This window comes from Crotalus tigris, unplaced genomic scaffold, assembly GCF_016545835.1.
Source record: "Crotalus tigris isolate CLP2741 ecotype Arizona unplaced genomic scaffold, ASM1654583v1 scf7180000018550.1270297659:1495590, whole genome shotgun sequence".
In the NCBI taxonomy this organism is placed as follows: Eukaryota; Metazoa; Chordata; class Lepidosauria; order Squamata; family Viperidae; genus Crotalus; species Crotalus tigris.
Window position 1 is genome coordinate 175,759 of NW_024097073.1, and position 25,354 is coordinate 201,112.

General features: G+C 38.9%; 2 protein-coding genes across 4 annotated transcripts in view; one reads left to right on the top strand and one right to left on the bottom strand.

Moving 5' to 3' along the window:
• Window positions 1-1,813: 1,813 nt before the first annotated feature.
• CHURC1 (churchill domain containing 1) lies at window positions 1,814-12,002 on the bottom strand. Its single transcript, XM_039354342.1, has 4 exons — window positions 11,864-12,002; window positions 9,928-10,063; window positions 7,445-7,515; window positions 1,814-4,479 (listed from the first exon to the last, which is right to left on the bottom strand). Exons 1-4 carry the CDS (start codon window positions 11,900-11,902, stop codon window positions 4,387-4,389), a joined length of 339 nt encoding a protein of 112 aa, XP_039210276.1. The 5' UTR covers window positions 11,903-12,002; the 3' UTR covers window positions 1,814-4,386.
• A 5,780-nt stretch (window positions 12,003-17,782) lies between these two features.
• SPTB (spectrin beta, erythrocytic) overlaps window positions 17,783-25,354 on the top strand; it is a 126,790-nt gene continuing 119,218 nt past the window's right edge. For 2 of the 3 annotated variants that reach the window (XM_039354343.1, XM_039354346.1), the window contains exon 1: window positions 17,783-17,987. The gene's annotated coding sequence lies outside the window, so the exon portion shown is untranslated. Of the gene's footprint in view, window positions 17,988-18,194; window positions 18,519-25,354 lie in introns of those variants that run through there. The other variant, XM_039354344.1, reaches the window with a different exon arrangement.

A 25,354-nucleotide genomic window follows, 5' to 3' on the forward strand; every position in this document is an offset into this window, starting at 1 on the left:
GGTACAGCCTGAGTGATATTTCAGTACACCCTAATCCAGTGATGGCAAAGCTTTTAGAGACTGAGTGCCCAAACTGCAACCCAAAACCCACTTATGTATCGTCATGTGCTGGGAGGGCGTGGCCCATTGGGTGGTCGTGGCTGCCGTGGTAACGGCAGACTGGGTGGGACTAAAAAGTTCAATCAATCAATTCCAACTTTGCGATATATTTTTTTTTCCCCGTGAGAAGTTAAAATTGATTGATTGAACCTTTTTTTTTTTTTGCACAAGGCGGCAAAGGCTAAAGCGAAAAGGTTTTATAAAACCCAGCTAAAGGCCTAGGACTGGGGCGATGGGGCGTGTGCCATCAAAGAGAGGGCTCTGCGTGCCACCAGTGGCATGCGCGCCATAGGTTCGCCACCATGGCCCTAATCTCTTAAGGATGAAATAAAGTTTAGAGTAGGGGTCCCCAACCCCTGATCCATGGACCAGTACCAGGCCACGGCATGCCAGCAACTGGCCTGCACAAACAAGCAAAGTCCCATCCGCAGGATGCAGGCAGCACGCAAAACCACGCAGCCTCTGGTCTGCAGAAAATCCTCTCTCCACAGAACTGATTCCTGGTTCCCAAAATGCTGGAGACCTCTGGTTTAGAGGTTCAGTTTGGAATGCAAAGAGAAAGAACTGTAGGAGGAGGGGCAGAACCTGAGGGCAGAGTCAAAAAAGGAAGCAGCCTAGGATGTCTATATAGGCATAAATAGATCAAATACAATCCACCCCCCTGAATGAATCCTTATCTAGTACCAAAAATAGTCCTGTTAGTTGAGTAGATTCCTGTGCATAGGCATGAGCAGCAAATCAGTTTAATTAGAACTTAATGTGTGACCCTGGTTTTTGTGCCTGACAAGAACAATAGAACCAAACAGAATATTTCCAAATATGGAACAATGTTCTTATCCTGTAAGTAATTTTCTATATTTATAAGCCATAAAGCAGGGGTTCCCAACCTCTGGGCCGTGGCCCACTACCGGACTATAGCTTATTCAGGACCAAGCTGCACAAGAGGCAGGCCAGTGAGCATGTGTGCGCACAACTCCACTTGTGCAAGCGGAGGGCCAGCACGCACACACATGCACACTGGCCCACTGCTCATTTGAATGGAGCTGCATGTGCACATCCACATTCCTCTCTCTCCTCCCCACCAACTGGGCCACAAAGTTTGGGGACTGTTGCCATAAAGAGCCAGCTTTTACAGACTGGCTCAACTGTTGTCCATTAAAATTAAAATCTACAGTAAACTCAGTAAATCTGCCACCATCATCTTGGGAGTATACAAAGTAATATAATATGGACACCATAAGCCATGCTTCCAACATGGGATACAGTGAATATTTACAAGTCTAATTCACTGAATGACTCCCTTCTAATGTTGAACAGAGAGATTTCAGGAGTCTCCATACACTCTGGAATACCAAGAGAAGAAAGACAAGCCAATTCTCTTCACAGATTTTGATTTCCTGCCAGAAACATTTCTCTTAAGCACCAAGTGCAAAATGTAAGAACAAAAACAAATGGGTGCCTAATGGTTTTAAGCAAAAAGCTCAAGTCCTAGAGGGCCTCCTTTTAAGTTAAAAAAATAAACCCATTACTCTCATTAGTGATTCCACTTTGTCCAACCTTCCAGGAACTGAGATCAATACAGTTTTAAAATAACAGACCCACAAAATTATCACTAAGCAACATGGTTAGGAAGTTTTGTCTGGAATAGAAAAACAATCTGTGATCCTGCCTAAGATGCTGCTGGTCTTTTAAGGCTCAGACACAATAGACACCACCAGTTTCAGTTACTTTTATTTAAATGCAAAGAAGCATATAGGTAATCCTCACTTAATGATTGTTCACTTATGACAGAACCAAAAAAAGTTACTTATATCTCATCCTCAAAGTTATGACTGCTGTACACAGTTATACCCCATAATCACACGATCGAATTTCACACGCTTGGCAAATGGCTCGGATTTACGACCGGTTGCAGCATCTCATAGTCAATTTACAAGTTTTTGCCAGTTTCTGGTTCTGGCAAAAAAACACCCATTTGGGGGAATGGATTTACTAAATGACCACAATTGTAAAAACCGTCATAAACCCATCATCATGATGACATGCTTCATGACTACAATGACTTACAATCAAAATTCCAGGCTCAATTGTGTTAATTGAGGACCATCTGTATGCTGAAGGCTCTCTTGACAAAAATTAATTTCACAACAAATCTCTAAATACACTCAATTATTTTTTTGTACATTTCAGTAATTTAGATAGCTATCAATGCTACCAGTTTAGGACAAATTGTTATTAACCACGTAACCAGCATTGCCTTATAAGATATACTATACTTTCCAAAGTGATAGTCCTATAACTTATTTCCAGTATCTGGCAATTATAGAGTTACTCCTTCCATTGAATTACCATGCCAACTGGACTTGAGTGCCTCATATTCTATGCTCATAAATAGCTTGGCAAGTTTTAGTTTTAGTCTTGTGGTTAAAAATCAGTATCTAGTTGCTTCATTGGGCAGGCAAAGTAATTATGCATTATCAAAATCTTTGGCAAGCAGTTGTGTTAATCCACATCAGAGAAGTTTGCTAATGCAAGTTACAGTAAGGGCAGATACCCTTTATGGGATCAGTACAATCTTTCTGAAAGGACCAATTTCCATAGAGAGGAATGCTTCTAGAATCCATTAGCAGACACCAGGTCCCTTTCTAATTTTACATATGAGAACTGAAACTTACATTTGCTGATGGCAGTTTAAGGTAATTTGCATTCAAAAATGGTTCAGTGGCTAAAGATTTATGGTCCTTGACTGAGTTTCTTAAAGATGGAACTTCAGTTTAATTAGTCTCAGATCAGTGCTCCCTACCTAATTTCACAGTGAAATCCTAAATGAAATAGGCCATATACCACAGGCTGGCACTATAAATGAGCCACAGAAGGCAGCCTTGCCTTACCCTTTTTTGATTTTCTGAATTAATGTTTATCTTTCCCAATGAAATCAGTGAGGGTCCTATTGATAAAGGGAATCCAGGCAAACAAGTACCATAATGCCAACTTTTTTCAGCTTGTTTCATTTACTTTATAAACCATCACCCAGTATGTGATATGCCAATACAAAAAGTAATTGCCCCCTTTGATTCAGGAACCACCTTTGAGCATGTCAGGGGCAAGTATCCCATTGCTTTGGAAGTTCACATCAGTGCAATTATTTAGATTAGAAGCAGCAAGATTTCTTCATCTGTTCATTTTCTAATGAACATGAAGCTACATGACTCTGCTACGAGTCAACCGTACATTCTAGAAAACTTGAAGGAAAATGGAGTCTTCCATTTGGGGCATAGAAATAGCCGAGAAACACTGGCTAGTTCTATCCTTCTCCTTCTGTGAGATAATTAATTAAATTTATTGGCCGCCCATCTTACCATACATGGGGTAACTCCTGGTGGCTTACAGTTACATATACAGTTAAAACATAAAAAGTTAAAATCAGATTAAAACCAAGTACACAAACGGAGGGTAGGGGCAGAGTGGCAGAAGGGTGGGAGCTATTATTACTCAACCAACCATACCCATTGCGCTGTTCCGCCACTTTAGTCCCTTACAAAAAGATAGGAGGGACCGACTTCACATGGAGGGGAGGGGCAAGATGGTCCACAGGGCAGGCGCAACAAGAGAAAGCCCTCCTTCTGGATCCCGCCAGCCGGAATAATCGGGCTGACAGGACCCACGGCATGCTTTCTCTGCTGGCACAAGTGGTATGGGCCAATTCCAGTAAGATGAGACAGTCTCTCAAGTAACCTGGTCTTACCTCTTATCTCTTCCTCTATTTCTACATGTGCTGGATGGCTTTGGAAAAGGCAATTTCCCCCTAACATTACATTCTTATACATTTTTTGTATCTCTCGCAAATCAGATTTCTTTCCTTTTGGGGAGTCCTCTTTCAACTAAGAGAGCTGGAGGCATTGGTTGATACTGCAGTAGGGTAGACAGTCAGAAAAACAAAGCATTCCCTATGATGCCAGTAACCCTGACCACAGCATTCTGACTTGTAGAAAACATTAAAGAAGACCCAAAGCAGCAAGCAGGAGTTCTGTCTTTTCTATGAAGCTTTCAGCAAATGAATGTTTTTCTCTCTCTCCATTTAGCTTGCAGAGACCACTTCTGATTATGATCAACTAAGATGCTATTTTTTTTGACCCCATACCATCTGAAGATGCTATTTTTTGATCCCATACCATTTGACTTCCCACATGGATTGAGCAAAGTCTGCACTTGTGTTCTGTAAATATCTTATTCCATGAGTTTCTGCACTTAGTACATGATACAATGGCTGAGAAAAATCAAGGCACTTCAGAACAATGGAGTCATCAGATGAGGGTCATCAGGCAAGATACTGATAGAATCTTCTGCCCTTCCACAGAGCATGCAGAGCATGGTGTATTCCTAGAAGGAGAGACAAAATATATTTATACTGGCTAATAGATGCTTGTTTCATTTGCTGCATGAGTATATTAATTTGTGATAACCAAGGAAGCAAACCTTATATATGCTAAGAACTTGCAGGAAGCTTATCCATTCTTTTCTTTAATGAGATGGAATTACTAACGACTTGCCAACACCTTAAAAGATACGGTGGGTATAATATGAGATTGGTTATCAAATATAAAAGCCCTCTATCTCCCCCTGTTGTTCACGAGCAGCTGAAACTATTTTTTGGCAATAACTATGCCAAAATCTGATGCCATGATTTTGATAGGGTAAAGACATTAAATATTTATTTGGAAGCAATATAATTAAATTTCACTTATTTTTTATAAAAAATAAATCTTACCACAATACTTTAACACAGGGGTCTTCAAACCTGGCCCTTTTATGACTTGTGGACTTCAACTCAAAGAATTCCTCAGCTAGGCACACTGGTTGAGGAATTCTGGGAGTTGAAGTCCACGAGTCATAAAAGGGCCAAGTTTGAAGACCCTTGCCTTAACACCATCAAATAGCAACAACTGTCTATCCCAGGTTCTTGGGAAGGACCCGATAGGTGGATAAAAATGCCAATCCAGTTTAAACATCTGGCTGACTATGTGAACTATAAATTAAATTTATATACTGCCTGCTTCACAGCAATTCTGGGTGGTTTAGAAATTATTTAAAACATTAAAATAAGAGAAACAGAAAGGTAAAGATTGCAGAATGACAAAACTAGATGGGAACAAAAGAAAACCACTCAAGTTAAAAGGAGGTTCAGTCATCCCTGCTGAAAAAGCAAGTCTTCAATGCCCTTTGAAAAACTAGTAGGATGGTGGCTATGCAGATCTGGGAAGAAACCTCATTCTAGAGCAGTGATTCTCAACCTGTGGGTCGGGATCCCATTTGGGGTTGAACGACATTTCACGGGGGTCGCCAAACAATGCAGTTCGCCATTTTCCCCCCTTTTCCTTAGCTGTGCTACTCCCTTTTATTCTATTGGCTTTTGAAAGCCAATAGAATAGACTCTCTTGAATAGAGTCTGATTCTATTGGCTTTCAAAAGCCAATAGGAATTGTCCAGGCTGTCTCTGCCCTGCTGAGCCCGCCAAAAGTCCCGTTCTGCAAACGGTGCTGCACCAGTTGAGTAATCCTCGACTTACGACCAGTTGGGGGTCGCGGCATTAAAAAGGTTGAGAACCACTGTTCTAGAGGGTAGGCATTGTACAGAGAAGGCATACTTCTGGGGTCCTGATAGATGGCATCAGGACTGAATTGGCTCGGTAGATACTAAGGAAGGCAGAGAGTCCCTCAAGTAATTAAGCCATAAAGCAGTTTATTTTTTTTTGGTTAAAGAAACTGATTACTATCTTGAATTGTACCCAGAAGCAAATTGGCAGCAAGTATACCTTGTGAAGCAGAGCTATTACATGAAACTGCTGAGTGAGGTCATCAGCCAATTTGGAGTTCAGTATCAAAACTAGGCTGATAATACCCAATTATATTTATCAATCCTAGGCTGACTAAGTGAGGCAGTTAAAGTCTTGTCCAAGTACCTGAGGATTGTGCAGGTCTAGAAGGACCTGATTTCAACTCAATCCTACTAAGGCTGAGGGGCTCTTGATATTAGGGATTCCAAAGGATTTTCTACATGTATTCTTGATGGAGTACCACTTCAAAAATGGTGCACAGTCTGGAACTTGGTTTCACAGTTCTGGCTTGAAGATCAAATGGTAGCTGTGGCCAATAGGGCCTTGTGTACCAGTTGTTTCTCTCTTTGGATGAAATGGTCCTTCAGACAATTATTCATGCCCTAGTCATTTTAAGGTTCGACTACTGCAATGTGTTCTACATGAAGCTGCCTTTGAAAAGCAGTGTGCCTATATGACATCTCTGCTTCAAGAGCTGCAATGGCTGACAGTATGCTTCCAGGTACAATTCAAGGCATAGGGCTAGGTTATTTGAGGGTCCATCTATTTCCCTTGGTTTCTGGTGGATGATATGTGCCAGCTAAGTTGGTATGCTCAGGTTCCTTTCATCAACAGTACCATCTATTGCAGGATTTCTCAACCTTGGCCACTTGAAGAGGTATGGACTTCAACTCCCAGAATTCCCCAGCCAGCTGTGCTGGCTGGGGAATTCTGGGAGTTGAAGTCCATACCTCTTCAAGTGGCCAAGGTTGAGAAACACTGATCTATTGGGACCTGGGAGACAAGCATTTTCTGTTACGGAATTTAACCTTTGAAATCTGTGTGGATCCCTCCTGTTGGCATTCTGTAAGAGCTTGAAGACCTGGATTTCTCCCAGATCTTGGGTTAAGGAGAGATGGGAGATGGAACCCTGTGTTGAATGTGTTTTTTATATAGAGTTACTTATTTTCTAATTGTGTTTTTATGAAGGATCCAATCTGAGTCAATTACTGGGACCAGAGGTTTATTCTTCTAAGCTTTCAGATTCGTGCTGGAGCCCATCCTCAGAGAAATTCTCTCTCTACAAATTCTATATTTTTGAGAGAGAGAATTCCCTGAGGATGGGTTCCAGCAAAAGTCTGAAAGCATGGAAGTAAAAACCTCAACTCAGATTGATTCTGCAACATTATCCTGGGACACATATATTTTCCTTATTTTTTTATGGTCTATTGTCAGCTGTACAGAGTTTATATTTAGTCAGCTCTCAAGCTGAATTAATAAATCAATAATAGTTTATATTATTAAACCAACTGGCTGAGTTTGTACACATAACCACTAAATAACAACATAGGCTGGATTCACACAACATACTGAATTAAAATGGGGTCCACTTGTTAACAACATCATATGAAAGCATACTGAATTATATGCTATAAATCAATTACCAAGCTTAATGAGCCTCAAAAAGATAAAAAGTTGAAGTAAATAAAAGGTAAACAAATTCAGTGCTTGATCAATGAAAGGCTCTTATACCTGGTAATCATCCACTACACCAAAAGTGTATTCATGTCTGGCTATCACATGGTGACAATTCTTACATATATCTGAAAAGAAAACAAAAGATAAGCTTGAAACCTATGCTCTAAAATTGCAAAAGAAATCAAATTGCTTTAAGACATATGCACTTACACAGGAATCAAAGGATAATACCTGTACCAGTCATACTTAAAAAGGTATAGTCTACAGAAAGCTCAACCTTTCCCCATTTGGCTCCCCAATTTCCATTCCTAGCCATTTATTAATTATTCCTACTGTCATCACTTCTGTAAAACATTCATTGCTATTACTTCAATGGAAAAAATGAGAGAAATGGCATGTTCTGGCATTGCACACTGGTTCATTAAAAAGTTACACTCACAGAAGAAGAAACAGCAGAAGATATACAGGATTAACAATTCCTGGAAACTGAGCACAAGTGACAATATAAAAAAGCAGGAAGGGGTAGCAATACAAGTAGACGGTTGTCTGCTCATTAAAACAACATGGCTAGGAGACATTTAGCTCTGGCATGCTGTTGCAAAAGACTATTAATCTGCTTAAAAATGTTTATGGCACTCTTTTAGGGCAACAGGCAATCAATACATAAAAAAATTGATAGTAGCATCAAACTGATGTTGGCTGATTTCCAAAAGCTAAACAGAGTCAAATAAAATTAATATTTTTACTGCGAGACCATTAGGAGATCCCAGGAATGTAGACCAGACTGGGAAACCTGGAAAGAAGGCAATGTACATTATTTTGTAGTGTTGCCCCCAACACCCTCCCATCAACTCCCAACATGGAGATGACCAACTAGCTATCAGGAAAACATCAATTGAAAAGAAGTTTTGGTCCTCTCTTTTGTAATTACATACAGTACTACACTAAATTCCCTCAATTCTGCTGAAGATGTTACCTAGCCTGGCACAACAAAACATTCGGAAACCAACTCACAAGCTTGGAGAATGAGCCTCCACACTCCACTCCACACTACAGATATTTGCCACTATCGCAAACAGTACTACACCGTTAATTAGCTCATCAGTACAAAAATATATGAGACCCAACTCCCACTTTAATTTTAACTACAGCAATTCTACCTGTTCTCATCTCTACTTTTATTCTCTATTTGTTTTCTATCCCATCCATCTATCTTCTCTTTCTCCTTCTCAACCACAGCTGGTCAACCTGTTTGATCTAATGATTAAGACACCAGGCTAGAAACGGGGAGACCATGAGTTCCAATCCCACTTTAGCAATGATAGCCAGCCAGGTGACTTTGAGCCAGTCACTGTCTCTCAGCCCAACTCACTTCACAGGGTGGCTGTTGTAGGGAAAACAGGAGGAGGAAGGAGTATTAGGTATCTTAACCACCTTGAGATATTTAGAAAAATTAAAGGTGGGATTAAAAAAATGAATTAAATAAATAAGCTGTATTATATAGTACAATCTTATGCATCTGATGAAATGGACTAGAATTCAAGAAAGTTTATATGATAATACATGTGTTAGTTTTTAAGGGGCCACAAGTCTCTTTGTTGTATCTGTTCCTACAAAATGCCGCTATGACAGGAGAAGGAAACCTATAATTCTTCAGACATTCTTGACTTAAACCCTGAGTATTGCCAAGCTGTCTGGGGCTAACTGGAGTTTGAATGCAACCTCAGGATAGCCACAACCTAACTCAGGAGTTCAATAGTACTCAATGATGCTTCCCTTCAAGAAAGAGCATAGGACTGCAACCTCCATGTTTTTATCACCATAATGACAATTTTGTGAATATCTTTCTTTAGAAAAAAAAATCAGTGAATATATTTCTTTAGAAAACCTGGTTTCTGTCTTTTCTTTTCTGCAACTGTATTTATAGGGCCTAAGTTCATATGTGGCTCTAAGTAATGGGTTTTTACCAGGATCTCCTGAATAAGGCACAATGGATGGGCTCAAATATATTATTATAAACTGTAGCTTAGAATGGAAAGGCTCACATAACAAATTAAGCCAAAAACGAACAAGTCATGTGATGGGTAAACCCAACCTTGGAGTATTAATACGTCCATCAACAGCAAGAATTGGATTAAAATAATTTTCCTTGAGTGAAACTTTCTACTCTCCTGTCTCTTCATTCTCTTTCATCTTCTATATGCTACTAAATGTGCTTTTGAGAGTTCCCTTACACCCAAAATAGATTTTGGACCATGTGACCTTCTGTGACAGGAAAAATAAAGTCATTTATTTCCTTATGCCTCAATTATTAGCAATCAGGTGTTACTGGGCATAGCCCAGAATCCTGAAGTGCATTATTTAGGTAACTGTGATAACAGTTCATTACCATTTTGTTTTTATAATGGGATGAAATACATGCACGCATATCTCACATATAAAAGCATGTCTAGACACATTAAACTTTCAACAGTACAGATTTCTGGATACAGGTTCTTAATGCTCATACAAACAACAGAAGAATCTGGTCATCTTACGATCATAAGTGACAATTTCCTCTCCATCTTCTTCTTCTGTTGCTTTGTTCACAATCATCACAAAATCCCGTGTTTTGCATTCAATGCAACCAACATAGTTCATTAAGTAGGATCCATTCTCCAAGCAAGTAGTACCCTAAGAGATTCAAAGGTGGGAAAATATGTTAACACAGCCAGTGATCTCTTCTTAAATTGATTTAAGAGCCAAATTTACAAATTGCTTCAGAATTCTACATTCAGAACTTCCCATATTTTTAAAAAAGCAATCAAGGAAATGATTATGATCAGAGAAAACACATAGAAGCTAAGTAAATACTCCACATTGGTTATTTTATTCTACATATGAGTAATCCTGGCAAATTTCCCCCAGACCTAACTTCTATCCCTACATACCTTCTTCCTTCCCAGATAAAATGCATTCAACCCAACCTTCTAAACGATAATATGGTAAGCGGTTAAAATCTGACTTCTCCCTATGTGGGCTCACACATATTATAAGCCAAAGGGAAAGTCTCACATAATTAGTTATGCCAAAAACAAACAATCCATCTGACAATCCATCTGACTCTGGTTTTCAAAGACTGTTCTGTGGTAGGTTCTTTTCCATTCCAGAGGGAGAAGTCATAGTAAACAATGATGAACAATAATGCCACCAAAGAATTTTCAGATTATAATATATAATCTGAAATCAGTGTACCACTTAGAACAACCCTATATTTCAGTAAGATCATTTTCTTAATTTTTTCAAATGTTCTAATCATCTGGCTTATCTCTGGATTTACATGTACTGATTTTCAATTTATTTCTCAATACAATGTGCAATGTTTCTTTCTGCTTAATATCAAGTCAGTGATTTCAAGATTACAGTGAGAAATACATTTAAAATAAAAAACCCATACACAACCTAGAGATTTTATAATGTTAAAATATCTTTTAAACAGTTCACTTTTAAAAACTAGAAACAGAAAATATATTTCCTTTCACACATCATTAGCAGAGTTTCTTGAAAACCCATAACTTTTATAGTAATTCTACGTAATGGTTAAGACACCCGACTAGAAACTGACTGTGAGTTCTAGTGTTGCTTCAAGCACAAAGCCAGCTGGGTGACCTTAGAACAGTCACTTTCTCTCAGCACTGGGATGGAGGCAATGGAAACTACTTCTGAGGAAAAAAAAATATTGCCAAGAAAACTGCAGGGACTAGTTTGAGCAGTTGCCAAGTAGTCAAAAACTGATTTGAAAGCACACAGATATGCAAAAAAACATCTTCTCAAGAAGGATGGCTCTGTTACCCAGTACCTATTAGGAGAGAAGCGTTTTCTATTTTTTCCCTCTAACTGGTGAACTACACTTCCCAGAATCCCATATAATAAACGTCTCAATAGAAATGCTGAAAGCTGTAGTATAACACAGTTGAAAAATGCTGGCACTTAAAGGCCTGTATCCTCTTGGCAGAAAATGAGAACCCACTACAGCTATAGATCTATATTCCATCTGGAGAGTTCCACTGCAAGAATCCTTTTAACCACAACAGGTTCAAATGAGAAAAAAAAACTTCGCCCCCCCCCCCAAAAGCCGGCGAGACAGCCTAGTGCTGTGCATGAAAAGTGAAAGAGAAAAATAGGAAAAGGATTAATCTTATTTCGCCCGGGGGGGGAGGGGAATTCCAAAATGGAAAAAAAATCCGGGAGTATATTAGTATTGCACCTTGCACACACTTTGGCTGGTCTTAATAAAGGCATTACTGAGGGCGGGAGAAAATAATTTTGCCTGCAGACCCCCTGCTTTGAATCTCATCTGTTCCCAGGTAAGAACTGATAAGGGGAGCAAACTTCGAAGGAAGCCAAGGAACAGGGAAGGCAGCTACAAAGGAAGGGAACGTGGCTGCGCTCCCTTCTCGTGCCTTAAAGAAAGCCCGCTCTCCGCCCCCTTACCCGAGGAGGGTACTCCGTCTTCACGCAGCCCCCGCACATGCTGCCGTCAAACCTCCTTCCCGAATCTGTGCGTCCCTGTGACGTCACTATCCGCGCGAGAGAGAAAGAAAGAAAAACCCCAAGTGACTCTCTGAAAGGAGGCGGGTCGGCTAGGGAGGGAGGAGCCTGTGCTGAGGGTGTGGTTTATCGGACAGATTGAATTTGGGCTAAGGTTTGCGGGTGCGTAGAATTCAATGGAGAAAAAGATCGCTGTTTTCCCAAGCTGTCTGCGTTGGAGTGGCGTGGCTGCAAATGCCCTTGGAAGGTTTTTGTTCTCAAGTTTGCAGTGCTGCTACTCTTTATCGAATTTGGATCCTGATTTTATTTTTTAATTTAATTAATTTTTTAAATGCTTAGGCACTTTTTACTTCGGCCGTAAAAAAATTATGACCAACCTTTGGTGGTGTATTATTTACGGGCATCAGTTTTATATCACCACAGAGGCTTCGGGAGGATATTGTGAATTGCCAGTGGACAGGAATAAGCACCAAGGCGCGTTTCTCCTTTCCCTTTTAGTAGAATGGGAAAATAAAGGAGTTTAATTCACAGGCTTCTGCTGCTGCATCTAAGTCTCTCTACAATATGGAAACAATTCGACAGAAACTTTAAATTTGAGAAGTAAAATTTATCAGAAAAATTACAAGAAAAAGCAAAGAAATGATGGTCCTTAAAGCCATTTGATCGGATTATAATAAATATCTATGAGCCTTGAACTTTCCGAGGTGTATTAGCTTGGAAATTCAATCCGACTCAAAAGGGTGGATTGCTTCGTGCTAGAATCTCGTGTATTTAACATAACCAAGACTTTCCCCCCACTTTCCTTCTGCTGACACTGGGACTAATAATGGTACTATAGCTGCTCTTCTGTTCTTGCAGAGGTTTGGGATGAGCCAAGTGAAGGAAATAGAAGAGGCAGTTAGCTGTAATGCAGTGGTTCTCAACCTGTGGGTTGGGACCCCATTTGGGGTCGAACGACCATTTCACGAGGGTCGCCAAACAACGCAGTCCGCCATTTTTTTCCCCTTTTCCTTAGCTGTGCTACTCCCTTTTATTCTATTGGCTTTTAAAAGCCAATAGAATAGACTCTCTTGAATAGAGTCTAATTCTATTGGCTTTCAAAAGCCAATAGGAATTGTCCAGGCTGTCTCTGCCCTGCTGAGCCCGTCAAAAGTCCCATTCTGCAAATGGTGCTGTACCAGTTGAGTAGTCCTCGACTTACGACCGGTTGGGGGTCGCGGCATTAAAAAGGTTGAGAACCACTGCTGTAGTGAGATATGAATCCTAGTCCTGCTTTAGGCACAAAGCCAGCTGGATGACCTTGGACCAGTCACTTTCTTTCAGTCCTAGGAAGGAGGCCAAGGCAAACTACTAATGCAAACCTCCCCAGGAATCAAAATTGACTGAAAGACATCTCTCAAACTCCCAAAGTGCTAAACATGAACATTTCAAATGTATTAATTTAAGTACCCTTGAGATACATGTTTAACAATAATCACTCAATTATAAAATGTTTCTTCCTGGAAGATTTCTTTCTCTCTCTATTTCCTACCTTTAATATCTGTTCATGCTTCTCACTCTTTTTTTTTTCATTGCTTTGCCTAATTCTTACCCCAAAAAGAAAAAGCATAATGGGCAGGGATATATTGTCTATTAATGAGTTCTGGACAAATGCATTGTTGCCCACAAATTGTCAACATTTGCATAGAAGTAAATTATTAAATTAATATAGATTTAAATACATAGAGCGTATGTACGATGGCAAAGTTTTTTTTAAAAAAGGACTACACTTAAAAACTATAAGTGAAAAAAAATCTTCTGATTTTTTTTCTGCATAATAATCAGCTAAAGTCAATAAATAATGCTAAGTGGAGCAGCTTGACTACCTAAAGGAGCATACATAGATTTGTGTAAAGTTGCATTCTTGATTTTCACTTAATTATCAGCTACACATTAAATGCTTTTAATTTAGTTCAGTCTTTAGTAAAGAGTAGGTCTATATATTTCTATTTAGAAACATAATTCATTTATGTGAGGTTTCTTCCCACTTAAGATACCTAGACATGGAAGAATATAATTCAGTTTTGCCTACTTGAGGTAAGTTTCTTTTTGTTAAATGGCATATATATATATTATGTATAATTTTCATTATATATAAGATAATTAAAGAAAAAAATGAGCCCACCATCCACATATCCCTTCCTAACATGAAAATGGCTGTGTTTCCATAAGGCTAGTTAGGCATATTATTAGGAATAGTCTCTAAATGTGATGTAGCTTTCACTCTCAATATTGATAAGCAGTCAAGATCAGCTTCCCACGCAGTTTTGAATTAAAGTACAGCAAAATATAAATGTTATAATTAAATATTGCAATTAACAATAACTACTCATTGAATTCAATCATGACATTTTTAGCCATAAACTATTAACAAATAGTAGATTGGGAAGAAATTAGAAATATATATTGTAAGGAAAGCAAACCTACATTTCTGCTAGCAAAAGTGGGAATCCTGAAGAAAACTTTGCACAATTCTATATAATTATAATTTTTAATAACAACTCTGGCAATTCATATACCATCAGTCAGCTTCAGGAGTCTTTTATGAGAATCACCAAATAAATTGATAACAATGAACTGGTAAACAATATTTGGAATTTCAAAACTTTATTGACAAAGCCCTTGCAAAAGGTTTTTGACTAATCTCTGAGCAAATCTGATGGGTATCATGTAAGAAAATATGAACACTTTCTAAAGAAAAGAGGAAAGTAGGAACAAATGGACTGTTCTTTTAACAGATATTCATGTCCACCAAACATACATACTGGGATTAATTTATTCATTCAATTTGTATTGCCACCCATTTCAAACCAGTGACTCTGTGTGGTAAATAATCATAAAAACAATTAAAATGATTAAAATACAATACAAAAAGAAATTAAATATAAAAGCAGCCAAGAGATATTATATCTTATTGTAATAAATGTAACCAGGAAATAGGCCTTTCACATACTCTGGACCCCAGGTCCAGGCACATAGCTAGGTCTTCAACACCTTCTGAAAGGCCAGCAGGTTTGGGGGCATCCTACTCTCTAGAGAGGGCAATGGTTATGGCAGAGACATCTCCTAGTTCCCCACACCCCACATTCCTGTGAGAATGGATCGGATAGGTAGAAACAACTGGAAGAAAACAGTCCCTCAGGTAACCCAGTTCCATGCTATGAAGGACTTTAAAAGTGACACCCAGGATCTTGAATTGTATCTGGAAATACACTGGCAACCATTCAGCCCCCAAAGCAGTTATATTACGTGTGTCAAATAGTCAACACTACAGATCGGAGCAACTTGTGCAGCTGTGTTCTATACCTGCTGAAGCAACTGAATGCTCCTCAACTTGCACTCATTCCTCACCCCACAGTGAGGCTCTGCTCACTGTCATTCATGTCCTCATGTTCTTTTTTTTTGGACTACTGAAATGTAGTTGCAAAGCCACTGTTTTGCTTCGATTGAACCAATGCCTCATGTAGATGTCTGATTTGTTTTCAAATGCCCTGGAGTCGGCCCAGTTTGTTGATGGCATTCAGTAGTTGTTTATATTAAAGTAATACAAAATAAATAGAGCTACAGTTTCTTAAAATTGGGACAATTAGTATTCAGATAGCAAAGATAGTCCATACGGAATGCAATTCTACCTAAAAGCTTTTACCAACATTCTTGCTCCTGCATTTTAACAGTTTCTGAAGGCTGTTCCAAGTAGCTCCAAGAAGGGCATCCTGCAATAATCCAATCTGGATGTACTAAACCTAAAGCAAGCATGCAGGTCTGAACCAACAGATAAAAAGCTGAATCCAGAAATACCTCCATGCTAAAAACTAGATTTTTTACAGAAAATGTGAAGAATTCCTTTAACCAAAACAGTCTGAAATCCTATTTCAAATCCATCTGTTTGCCAGACAAGTATACCTCTGTCCTGTCTGGATAATTTTATTAATTCACATCCAATTCAGAGTATTGTAACACCTTTCCTGTTGGTAGATGAAAAAGTGAAATAGAGCTGTGTGCCATCTGTATTTTTATTGATTTGATTTACACCCCATCTTGGTAAAATAATATCAAAAACATTTCACATATCAATATGAGTATATGAAGAACAACATATTTCAAATCTGATAAGGCTTCCGAGTGGTTCTTTTGTATTAAATAACTTGAGAGGTAAAAAGAAAATAACATCTTGGAATAGAAAATATTATTTTTATATATAGATCATCTCCCATTGTTTTGGCACAATATGATACAATCTAGAACACCATGGTATTTACAGTATAATGGGAGGGCAGCAGTCTGGGGAAATTTGTTTTAGAGTTGTCCTTCTCTGAATAGTTATCCTGTGGATTAAAAAAAAATGTATCCGAGCAAACACTAGTTATGGATAGAAATCCCTTTTTTACATCATTCATGAAGCAGTTTAAGTTCAATTATCACCCTAGGAATTGGCCTTAAAAATAAATCTAAGAGAAGATTGCCATTTCTATTGATTTCTAGCAATATCTTTTTGCAAGTGATAGCAGGTAAACAATTTTCTTCAAATGAATGATATTTGCCAGCTCAGGAGAAAGAATAAAGTTCTTGTAAACACTGGATCCTCTGCAGTCAGGATCAGGAAGCAGACTCATTTTCTCTTTCCCGGAAAGCTGCCCCTTTGCAGCAGTTTCGTGTTGAATAACCCCCACTCCTCGTCTCCCTTCACTGTGGAGAATTCGCCCTGTAATTGTCTCCGGTGTTCCTGTTTTCCTCAGCAGAAAAGTAGGCCTGCAGCACTCGGTCTATATACCAACAATGAGGTTATCCTCTCCTTTGCTTTTCATTTTAGACGCTTAAGCAGAATGGATTTTTAAACGACGGTGATCCCCTCCCCTTCAAATGTGGGGGGGGGGGGAATTGCATCTGGCAAATGAGAGCGCAGTTTCACCCTCCCTCCTTCCTTGTCTAGGACATCAAGGAAGGCCGAAGTACAAGTTGGTGCCGATGACGAGGGGCGCCGCCGCGCGGTTTAAATCAGAGGCGTCAGATATTTCCTCTGCGAGAGGAAAAAAGCGGGAAATAAAGAGCGAAATCCTTTCTAGTTGCCGTCTAGCCAGGACAGCGGGTGGGTGAAGCGAGGACAAGGGCAGTCCTGTCACAGGCGGCTTATTTCTGAAGCTATTTGCAGAGGTTTGCACGAGCTGCCCGGAAGACGCGGGAATTCGAACCCCGCCGCCAGCCCCTCATTGCAACACGAGGGTTGGCAGGCGGCTCAGGCGCGCGGGCTACAGGGCGGCCACCTTCCCGTCAGCCGCTAACTGAGTAGCGCTCGTTGGTGCGGGAGGCGGGTGCCAAGCTCTGCCTCTCTCCCTTCTTCCCTCTAGTCCGGACAACCGAGGAGACTCGCGGCACTCTAGAGCAGCCGTCGGCGTGGTTTCAGAGTCTCACGTTGTTCTACCACAATTTTCCTGCCGCCTCAGTGAGCGAGGGAGCTCTGTGTTGCCGTGAGAGGCACAGCCAGCGCGCCTTCCTCTTCGCCACCCTAACCTCCCCCGCTCCTCTCTTTTCATTTAGGGCCGCGGCTCCCGCAGTTTAAACCTTGTTTCCCCCCTCCCCGCCCTCTGCGGAAAATCGGAACATTTACTCCAGGCAGGAGCTTGAGAGATCAGCCTCCGCTTCAAACTGGGTGTGGCCCGGTTGTTGCCTCTCGGCTGTTGGGCATCGTTTGTAGCAGGTAGCGGCGACGGCGGTTGCTGCGCTGGGCATCGCCAGGTGCCGCTGCTGGCACTGGCCTGGGGGGGCCGCTGTGCTGCATTGCAGGGCAGGCGCTTCCTCCTCCTCCTCCTCCTCCTCCTTTCCCTCCCCCTGAGGGACACGGCTATCTGGGCCGGGCAGCCGAGCTGTCCAGGAGCAGGAATGTCCCTGCTCGGCCAGATAATGTTATTTATACCACCGGCTGGAAGGGCGGGTCCGCTCAGCGCTCCCAGGACCACCCCGGCCCTCTTGGGGCTCCGTCTCGCCGCTGCTCTGCTCTCTCTGCTGCCTCTCCTCTTGCTGCTCTAGACAGGTGAGTTCGCAAAACCTGACCCAGAAAGGAGCGCTGCTAGACACCTGCGAGAGGGAGGCTTTCAGGTGCCAGAGCTGCCTCGGCGGGTGGAGAGTTGGCTTTTCTGAGACTCTGTTGTGATGGCGCAGGCATCCCTTTCGCCCCCCAGCAGGCTGGGGCAGCCTATTTATAGCAGCGCGCTTGCGTTATAGGAGAAAACACGGCGCGGTAGATAAGATTGTTCGTTCCGAATTCTCTCTCCTAAGACAATAGTCGTGACATCGGCCCGGGAAGGGGGAAAAAAAGTCGAAAGATTCTCGCTTGCTTACTACATTTGAGGGGAAAGGGTAGGGAGAGTTGTGATTGAAAAGAAGGCAAAGTTATGAGTTTGTGTGAATCTGCCTCTTGCGAGATGGAGGGACCGACTGGGCACATTCCTGGACTATCTGGAAGTGGGTTCTCAGAAGAGAAACCTTAAGGCAACTGTACATTAGTTATCCTTTTCTAAAGTCTTGTCTGCACCTCTTTGTCCAGATACTGCATTAGTGGATGGTAAGGTATATAAGGATCAATTATACTAGCAAGACAGTTTGCCTGTTTAAATCCAACTTGTGTTCTTACTTTTTTTAAAAAAAGACAAAACTCAGTATCTTGGTCTTGTGATATTGTATGTTCCCCTCTAACAAATACATTCTGTCAGAAAGCTCTGTTGTTTTCCCTATCTACTCTTGGATTTATATTTTGTATAATTGCTCCTGGAGTCTGTTGTCAGTTGTGTCAGTGTATATGTCAAATCTGGAAAACAGGTATGTAGATGATGCAATCTTTTTTTCTTTTGCCTATTTGTAATATTTCATTCATGCTCTTCAGCAGTGGAATGTCTCATATTTTGGGACAAAGTCTAGTTATTGTTAAGACCACATGGAAGAAATGGGTGGATAATATTTTGATCTGGTACAAATGAATAGTAAGAACTTTGTGTTATTCACTTGATGCAAACACAGAGTTTTCTATTATAACCATTAGTTTATTTGCCAGTTGCTTCCAGGAAACGTACATTTACACATGAGATAGGACACAGAACATCCTGTGTATTGCTGTGTTAATAGTTACATAAAACCAGTTAATATGAACCTGTTTCAATATCCTTGCTGGATTTTGCGTGACTATGTGTCTGTGTGCACACAGTCTGATTACTTTTCTCCACAGTATATTGAAATTATTTATTGAATGGCAATTTTAAGTTTTGTTTACTAGATTTTTGTTTCATTGTGTTAATTTGTTTTTACAATATGAATATCTAAAATAAACAAACATCACATTACTCGCTCTTTCATTTTGAACACTTAAAGTGGTAGGATGATTATTTTAGAAGCCATATTCTAGTATAAAAGAATGAGAAATATTTTATTTTAGTAAACTAACTTTGATTTAGAATGTTTTATTTTTATTTCAAATTTGCACATATGGTCTATAAAATGGATTTAGGAAGGTGTAACTGTTCCATTCTGAAGTTTAAAATATTACCTTTAATTGTTAACTGCATAGTTTATTTTAATGCACTGGGGTCCTTCAGAAGTGTTAAACTATAATACCCATCATTATCCATTCTTATTTAGAATAGGATTTGTAATGTAGGTTGCTAAATTGGGAAAAGCTGAGATAGACATGAATATTTTTCTCTAAATATTTTTGTTCAACTTGCAACATCAACTTATAGAAGAGCAGAACCCTGAAACTGTCAAGTAATGGTCAAAAATGGACTTGTTTGACTTCATGGGGAATGCTTGTACAGGTTTCTCTGTTAGAAAATATTGATGTGACAGATACAGCCCATATTGTTATAAAACTGCATTGGTCTTGATGCTGAGGAATTCTATCACTTACCATATGATCTTGCATTTCTTATTCATATCCTATATTTTCATATTTATTTAAAATAGATGGGATCTAAGCTAAATACAGTACAGTATAATACATTTCATGGCTATTTCAAGAATTTGTATTTTCAGTTCAACATATATAATGAACTGTAGATGCAGATCTGCATCTGCTAATAAATAGCTATCCTTATTTATAATATTGTTTCACATAGAAATAATGGTCCAGTGCAGAAGTTCATTTTCTTTATATTTATTATTACCTGTCAACATGATAATAAATAATGATTCTTTCAAAAGGGTTTAAACTGAAATGTTTCATTTGGATTTAGTCAAACTAAACTGAAAGTATAAAGACCTACCTAAAACATGTTTCTTCTCAATATATTAAGAAGAGGACAGAAACAGAAACATAGATATGAGGTGTGTTTTTAGATATCTTGCCATGCTAGCTACAATGTTATGTACCTTTAACAGGAGATTGCAATGAATATTTCTGTCTGTTAGGTTGTGCTTTTGTTGCTTTCTAGCTTTTCTCTGATACAAGCCATCTATATATGATAGTGTTAAAAATCATATTCTCAGGTTTTTTGCTTTGTTCTTTGATGTAATATGTCTGCAACATCTTTGACATTTACTCATAGTGCCTAGACATCTTACACTTCTATGTCTACGGTAAATTCCAAGATCTATTTTAAATCCCTTCTATCTTGATACTATGTACATAAGCTACATGAAAATTTGCTTAGTGACTCTAATCATATTTTCTGTTCATTGATTGATATGGATAAAATATTGTTCTTAATCAAAGATTCTGACACACAATTACTGTATTCTGTGCAATAAGGGACACTATCTTATAGATTAATGTTTGATTCATGTAACCCAGTTATTGCCAACACTGACTCTCAGAACAGACACTTTTCATATCTATTAAAAATGCCTGAGATAAGAATAGCTGGTTATATTGATAATAAGACTTGGAGGCTGTTTTCTAAACAGATATCAGGTGCAATCTGGTCTACCTTCTTAGATAGGACAGCAAAAAGGAAGAAGCTGACCGCTTTAAAATACCTACTTATAAAATTTACATTTGAAAACAAAAGTGCATTGGGATTTTTGTGTATTACCTTAAACCTTTTCTCGCCTTTATTAACCAGAACCTTATTAACTAGAACATAGAACATCTGACTGAATGTTCGTTTCTAACCCCAATTAATGTTTGAAAGTTTAGACAGCAGATATAGAACCTGAGGCTTTCTTTATACAAAGGATGTATTCAGTCATTGATCTATCCTTCCTCTATATTAACATATTTCATAACCTTAGTAAACTGGAGGCATATTAGGAGCTGGGCAATCACAGTGTGTTGTATCTTTCAATAATATTGCTGTGAATGAGAACAGTTTTGGCAGATTTGCAAGATTCAGTTTCATTCTTACTGGCATATTCAGTGGAAGGAGTTCTTGGCTTTAAGAACTAAGATAGAACCAAGATGGTTTATACATGCCACACTATTTCTTCAAATTGGAGAAAATACCGTGAATTCTTAAATAAGATGGTCTAATTGGCTAGGATCAGTACGAATCATGTTTGCTGAAAGTTTATTCAGTTTCTTCTCTCGCAGAATACAAGAAGTCACTTTGAACTAGGTACGTATAGTATACTATACATATCCATATATTATTCTGTTGTTTGCCAAAATTTCAGGCCAATTTTTTAATCTAATAATGACTCTTAATGGTCATGCCAGGAAATGAACCTTCTGAATTTCTACATATAAACCATTTTCTGCCCATTGTAATATTGTACTTTCTGTATTTAAATTATTTAGGGCACATAAAGGTAGTCCTTGACTTACAACAGTTTATTTAGTGACCATTCAAAGTTACAATGGCACTGAAAAAATGACATTACTGCTTTTCACACTTACGACCATTGCAGCATCTCCATGGTTACATGATCAAAATTCAGACTCTTGAAAACTGGCTCATATTTATGACAGTTGCTATGTCCCAGGGTCATGTGATTACCTTTTGAGACCTTCTGACAAGCAAAGTCAATGGGGCAGCTAGATTCACTTAACAACTGTGGCAAGAAAGGTCATAAAATGGGGCAAAATTCACTTAACATCTGTTTCGCTTAGTAACAGAAATTTTGGGTTCAATTGTGGTTGTAAGTCAAGGACTACCCATAGTTATTGAAATCAAGTAAAACTATCATTTCATTTGGAAGGCCTCACTTTTGAAAATTAATAAAGGAACAGGCAGATCACTTTTTCAAAAGTTCATTCTAATCCAGCATTCTTCATGATGATTGAGAATTAAGGGAACTGCACTTTTCCAAGAATGTTGGAGAATATAGGTTGAGGAAAGCTGTTTTACAATGGTGGAAAATGCAATCCTCATTTGAAGAATCATATGTAGAAAAATTAATCTGTTCAGGTTATTGTTTTTTTCTTTTAAAATTGGAGTACAGATGTGATTCAGATCTTTATTTCTCCAGACTAATCCAATATCTAAAATCTGTGCAATGTTTTGTGGACCATGAAGTGTGAGCTATATTTTACTGAAAATGTGAAATTATATTGGCTAAAATGAACAAGCAAATACAGTTCCTGTTTTAAAAGATGATTGTACAGGAATCGTATGCTTATATTGTTGCTTTGTTTAAAGATCAAATTCTTCACTGGATATAAGAACTGGCATTATAAAATAAATGGAAGCTGACCACAGGCAGCAATAGCTAGAGACAATAAACCATACTGGGAAGAAGGCATCTTAGAGGATTCATGCTTTAAGCTTAATGTTCTGAAATCTTAACTCAGCTACAAATCTTCCTACATTTGTGAACTCTGGCAGTGACATGTATCACAATGTTACAGGATATTTCTAGTGTGATATAATATTAAGGCATTGGACTTGGACAGGGAGACTCAAATTTAAGTTCCAACTTGACCATTGACCTCCCTAGATTACATTGATTTAAATCTCTCTCATAAGGTTATTTCTAGGATAAAATAGAGGAGCTTTCAGAGGAAAAGTAGGATATAAATTAAAATATTTTTTAAAGAAAATGAAAATACTCTGAAGCCATCTTGTGAGAAAACAAGAAACTATTGATTATTTACTGTTTTTTTTTTAAAACCAATTGCCCAGTTAGTGGCTGGCCCAAGTAGCAGATTAAATATTCTATTATATTTTATCTTCAAAAAAAACATAGCAAGTATATTAACAGAGAGCATAAGTAAGTATTTTTAACAAAATGCAAAGGCTATTTCTAATTTAGCCTTATTCTGTACTGCAAAATTGCAGTACTGTATTACAATTTTATAGAAGGGTCTGATGACATTTTTCTAACTGTACTCCTTCAATGTTTTCCCATTTTTTTTCTGTTTCTTATATTTATTTTTTTGTACATAGTGCTATTACTTACATACTACAAATAATATAAGCAGATTAACGGTTGAGTTAAATATTGAGCTGAATTGAGTTAGGAATTGTAAGGACAAATGCTTGATTTCTTGATCTTCTTAAGTAATTATTTGGAGCCAAGTTATCACTTTAGTCACAAGCCATTCCTTTATCTGTACAGGAAGTCCTTGGATTACAACAACTCATTCATCAACCATTCAAAGTTATGATAATATTGAATGAATGATACTTAGGACTGGCTTTGAAGATCTGGCTGTTGCAGCATCTCTATGGTGAAATGATTGCCATTTAGGGATTTGACAACGAGCTTGCATTTATGACAGTTGCAGTTCCCGTGGTCACATGTCACTATTTGCAATCTTTTCTATTGGCTTTTTCCAAGCAAAGTCAGTGGGAAAGCTGACAGAAAAGATTTCAAGTTGCTCCCACTGCCTTTTCTCCCCAGGGGGGCCCTTGCATGCCAGTAGCAGTAGCACCCAACTGCCTCCCATCTGCAGTACCCATTTGCCACCCCATTCATACTCCATAACACCTGTGAGCAGCCTCCAGCTAATCTACCCATGCTCTGTCATACCCAACCACACACAGTACTGCTCATCCATCCGCAGCACCCTTCTCCCATTTATTTATTTATTTATTTATTTATGAGACTTATATACCGCTTTAAGTGCAAGCACTCTCTCAAGTACACCAGTAAGCAATGTATATATATATTTACATTGCCCCCAACAATCTGGGTCCTCATTTTACGTACCCCGGAAGGATGGAAGGCTGAGTCAACCTTGAGCCGGTGAGATTTGAACCGCTGACCTGCTGAACACAGTCAGCTAAAGTGGCCTGCAGTACTGCACTATAACTGCTGCGCCACCTCGGCTCGCCACCTTGCCTGGGATTCTCACCTCTTCCCACTTAAGGACACACATGGTCCAGGGCTTGTGATACCACTATGATGGCCGGGATTGCTATCACTAACCAATATGGTCATGTGATGTTGTACTTTATAACTGCATTGCATAGTGATGGAAGTTTCAATGCCAATTGCTTTCATAACCCAAGGACTATCTACTGTATATACAGGTAGACCTCGACTTACCACGTTTGCTTAGTGACTATTTGAAGTTACAACAGCACTGAAAAAAGTGCCTTATGACCATTTTTCATAATTATCACCGTTGCAGCATCCCCATGGTTACATTGTTTGACAATTGTGTCACATTTATGATGGTTGCAGTGTCCCAGGGTCATGTGATAACCTTCTGCAACCTTCTGACAAGCAAAGTCAATGAGGAAACCAGATACACTTAACAACCATGTTACTAATTTAACAATTGCAGTGATTCACTTAATAAATATGGCAAGAAAAGTTGTAAAATGGAGCAAAATTCACTTAAGAAATATTTCATTTAGCAACATAAATTTGGGGCTCAAAAGTTGAGGACTATCTATATATATGTATGTATTCACAGTAAAATTAAAACATTGTGATGCCTATTGCAGGTGCAATGGTTTGATTCTTTCAAACAAGTAAAATGAGATAAAATTGATATTATTTCTTTAATGTCTATTTTTCTATAAACACCTTTTAAGATGGGAAAGACAAGTTTGCTGCACACTGTGTTTTTACACGGTGACATTAATGCCATGTTTCTGAAATGTGCAGTTTAATTATTCTCATTCTTCAAGCTAGGGTAGAGAATTATTTGGAATACAACTCATAATGAAACTTTGAAATTTGCTACCAAGATATAGGTTTGACTACAGCTTGACTTCAAAAAAGAATTGGACCAATTAATGGAAGTCATGGGGTTCAGTGGTTATTAACCTTGATAGCAGTATGACTGTCTAGGAAAGCCATCTGTTGGGATATAGTAGCCTTATTGATTGGTGTCAATCCAGCAGGGTAAAAATCCAGCAGGGCACTGATTTTAATTCTTGGCTCTTTGCAGAATTAGAGTACATAAAAATGGTTGTCCAATGTAATTAGCTCTCCAACCTTCTGCTAATCAAATATAACTTACTCTTCAAATGTGATTTGCCAAACACGTGACAACAATTTCCCCTTCTTTCCTCTCCC

Excerpts from the sequence above, each read along its gene's own strand:
- CHURC1 (XM_039354342.1), bottom strand. The coding sequence starts at position 11,902 with ATGTGCGGGGGCTGCGTGAAGACGGAGTACCCTCCTCGG. Across the intron at positions 10,064-11,863 it reads AGACGGAGTACCCTCCTCGG|GGTACTACTTGCTTGGAGAA; the intron begins GTAAGGGGGCGG and ends TGAATCTCTTAG. Across the intron at positions 4,480-7,444 it reads GTGTAGTGGATGATTACCAG|GAATACACCATGCTCTGCAT; the intron begins GTATAAGAGCCT and ends CTCTCCTTCTAG.